This window comes from Cebidichthys violaceus, unplaced genomic scaffold, assembly GCF_023349555.1.
Source record: "Cebidichthys violaceus isolate CVI_PGR_0920_01 unplaced genomic scaffold, fCebVio1.0.p SCAF_161, whole genome shotgun sequence".
In the NCBI taxonomy this organism is placed as follows: domain Eukaryota; kingdom Metazoa; phylum Chordata; class Actinopteri; order Perciformes; family Stichaeidae; genus Cebidichthys; species Cebidichthys violaceus.
In genome coordinates this window covers 122501-125000 of record NW_027176331.1, presented here as the reverse complement: position 1 = coordinate 125000, position 2500 = coordinate 122501, and the positions used below count along the sequence as shown (strand labels likewise).

General features: G+C 48.0%; 1 protein-coding gene across 2 annotated transcripts in view; it reads right to left on the bottom strand.

The window, feature by feature from the left end:
* Positions 1 to 2500, bottom strand: part of LOC137873359 (calpain-5-like) — a 26075-nt gene that overhangs the window by 5739 nt on the left and 17836 nt on the right. For both annotated transcript variants that reach the window (XM_068711559.1, XM_068711560.1), the window contains 5 exons: positions 2025 to 2217; positions 1734 to 1927; positions 1467 to 1544; positions 555 to 750; positions 341 to 463 (listed from right to left, as the gene is read on the bottom strand). In XM_068711559.1, coding sequence (XP_068567660.1) covers positions 341 to 463; positions 555 to 750; positions 1467 to 1544; positions 1734 to 1927; positions 2025 to 2217 — 784 coding nt within the window. The remainder of the gene's footprint in view (positions 1 to 340; positions 464 to 554; positions 751 to 1466; positions 1545 to 1733; positions 1928 to 2024; positions 2218 to 2500) is intronic.

Here is a 2500-nt window from a genome sequence, read left to right as displayed (position 1 = left end):
TTGTCTAGTCTGAGTGAATGACATACGTTTGTTTTCTATTTAGTCTGCTTCATTTTGACTAAAGATGACCAAATAAAACATCTGTTTGCTGAGATGAGTCTTCAAAAAAGCAGGAAGGTTTTTGTCCCAAGAGGTCCACACCAGAGTACAATTACTGTGTTCACCATTGCCCAAACAAACCTCACCTGAGTTTAATTAAAACAGACTAAAGGTTAGCTGCCCCGCGCATCTTCTTATCTTGTTTATTAACACAAGAATGTACGAAACTGTTCATTTTCTTTTGTGCTGTATCACACACACACACACACACACACACACTACACACACACTGCGAGCTGACCCTGTGTATGTCGAAGCCAATAGCCAGGTTTTCTCCTCGCCCCCCTCTCAGCGTGGCTCTGCGGTCTTTCTGCTGCAGACAGATCAGAACCTCGTCCTCCGGCTTCTTCACGTCAAACACGTACTGCAAAGAAACACACGCGTACCGTTAAGGGTTCAGCCCTTCAGAGTGGTCATTGTCGCAAAGCAACGGCAAATCTGAGAGACGGCCACACCTGCGGGTTCTGGAGGAAGGAGTGCTTGTTGTTGGTGCAGCCTCCGGCTCGGTCGAGAAGCGGGTCGTCGTGGCGCCGCCAGGAGCCCTGAATCACGGCCTCCTCCCAGGTCTTGTGGAAGCTCAGGTAGGACGTGTTGATGAGGCGACACAGGATGAGGTCCGTGAAGTTAGCGATGAAGTCGTCAAACGTCATCCTGCAGGAGGGGGAGAGACAGAGGGAGGAGTCGGTAGCTGTTCTGGTAGAAATGACCCAAGAATCAGTTCAATGATTCCTTAGATCAATAAATGAACCCTTCAGAGATGGAGACTGAACTAATGTCAATATTACAGATGACAATAATTATAGTAAGTCTAAGGCCCTGAACCCTGAACCCTCAAGGATTTACTGATGTCACCTGGTGAGTGGTTGAGTGTGAGAATGACGTACCATTGTTCCTCATGAGATGAGAGGTGATTTCATCTTTTTACTTGTTTTTGTCAAAACAGCTTCAATAATAATAATAATAATTAAATGTTTGATGAATAAATCTGTGTAACATAATCTCCACTTTGTTTTTATGTTCCATCTTTAATCCTGTCATTTTCCAGGCTAAACTCCTGTGTGTCGTCCTCTTTGTTTACATCTCTGTGCCTCTGCTGGTGACGCCGTGTTTAACGTCACATTGCTATGAATTGTGGGTAACTCCCTTGAGCAAAGTCTGCAGAAATGCTGACTTACAAAAAGTGTTCATAAAAGACTCAAACCCTGAATGAGTTGACAGCGGGACAGAACTAAACCGTCACAGACTTCAAGGGAACGCCTCAAAGTCTGTGAGTCTGTGTGGAGATTGGGTCACTGACTTTTGGGTTATTCACAAACTCCAGGCACCTCGTGTCTGCCAGCAGGGGGCAGTGTTGAACTAAAACTCACCAGAACTCTCCATCATCTTGCACAGTGACACCGATCTTCTCCCTCTGACTCTTACTGACCTTCTTCCACTCTTCAGAGCTGTAAACAGGCAGAAAAAGTTCTGTGTTCTTGTTGTGACATGTTAACTTCAACGTATAGGTAGGGGACAGTTTGTAGTACGATCACCTGGGACCAGACATGAATCATAGGCGCTCTGGACAGATTTCAAACATGTCAGAATATGTATTCCCACAGGCTTTACAATCTGTGTAGAGAACACGGGCCCACCTGTCGCTCCAGGCCCCATTCCACTCCCTCTCCCCCCAGGGGTTTCTCATGCGGATCATGGTGAGTTTGTCCGACCGGAAGTAGGCCAGCAGGCCGTGGCCCAGCCTCACCCTGCGGACGTCCGTCACTGCGTAGGCGTGGCCCTTCACCAGGCCGCAGTCCAGCCTGGCCTCCATGTCGGCCGCAGTGGTCGCCTGAAAGGACACGGCGCCGGATTCGGTCAGTCCATAAAATCGTTCCTAAATCAACCATTCAGCCATTCAGCCGCCACACGTTTGCCCCTCTCCTCACCCGGATGGAGCAGCTGATGAGGCCCCCTCTGTCGTGGACCTTCAGGACTCTCTCGAACAGCTCGTTGCGTTTCTCGTCGTCGTCTTTGAAGCCGTTCTCCATCAAGTCCATCGGCTCCGACACGCCGCCGGTGAAATCCACGAGAGCGTCGGCCGTGTTTCCCCCGTCGAGCGCCTCGTAGCATCCGCACATCCTAGAAAACACATCAATAAAGCTTACACACACACACACGCACACAGCTTACTTATTATCACATCTGTACCGGGCATTGAGCGGCCGGTAAAGATATGCAGCCACTTTGAGTGGTTTTATAAAATAATATCATATTTTATGAAAACATTCTATTGATTCTCCCACAGACAATGTTACAAACTGTTGGATAAAAAGCTGAAAGTACAGGCCTGAGGACAAGCTAGTCAGAGAACTTAAAACTGTTTGACGCCAACGATGGGCGGAAGCTCAAAATGTATCATAAT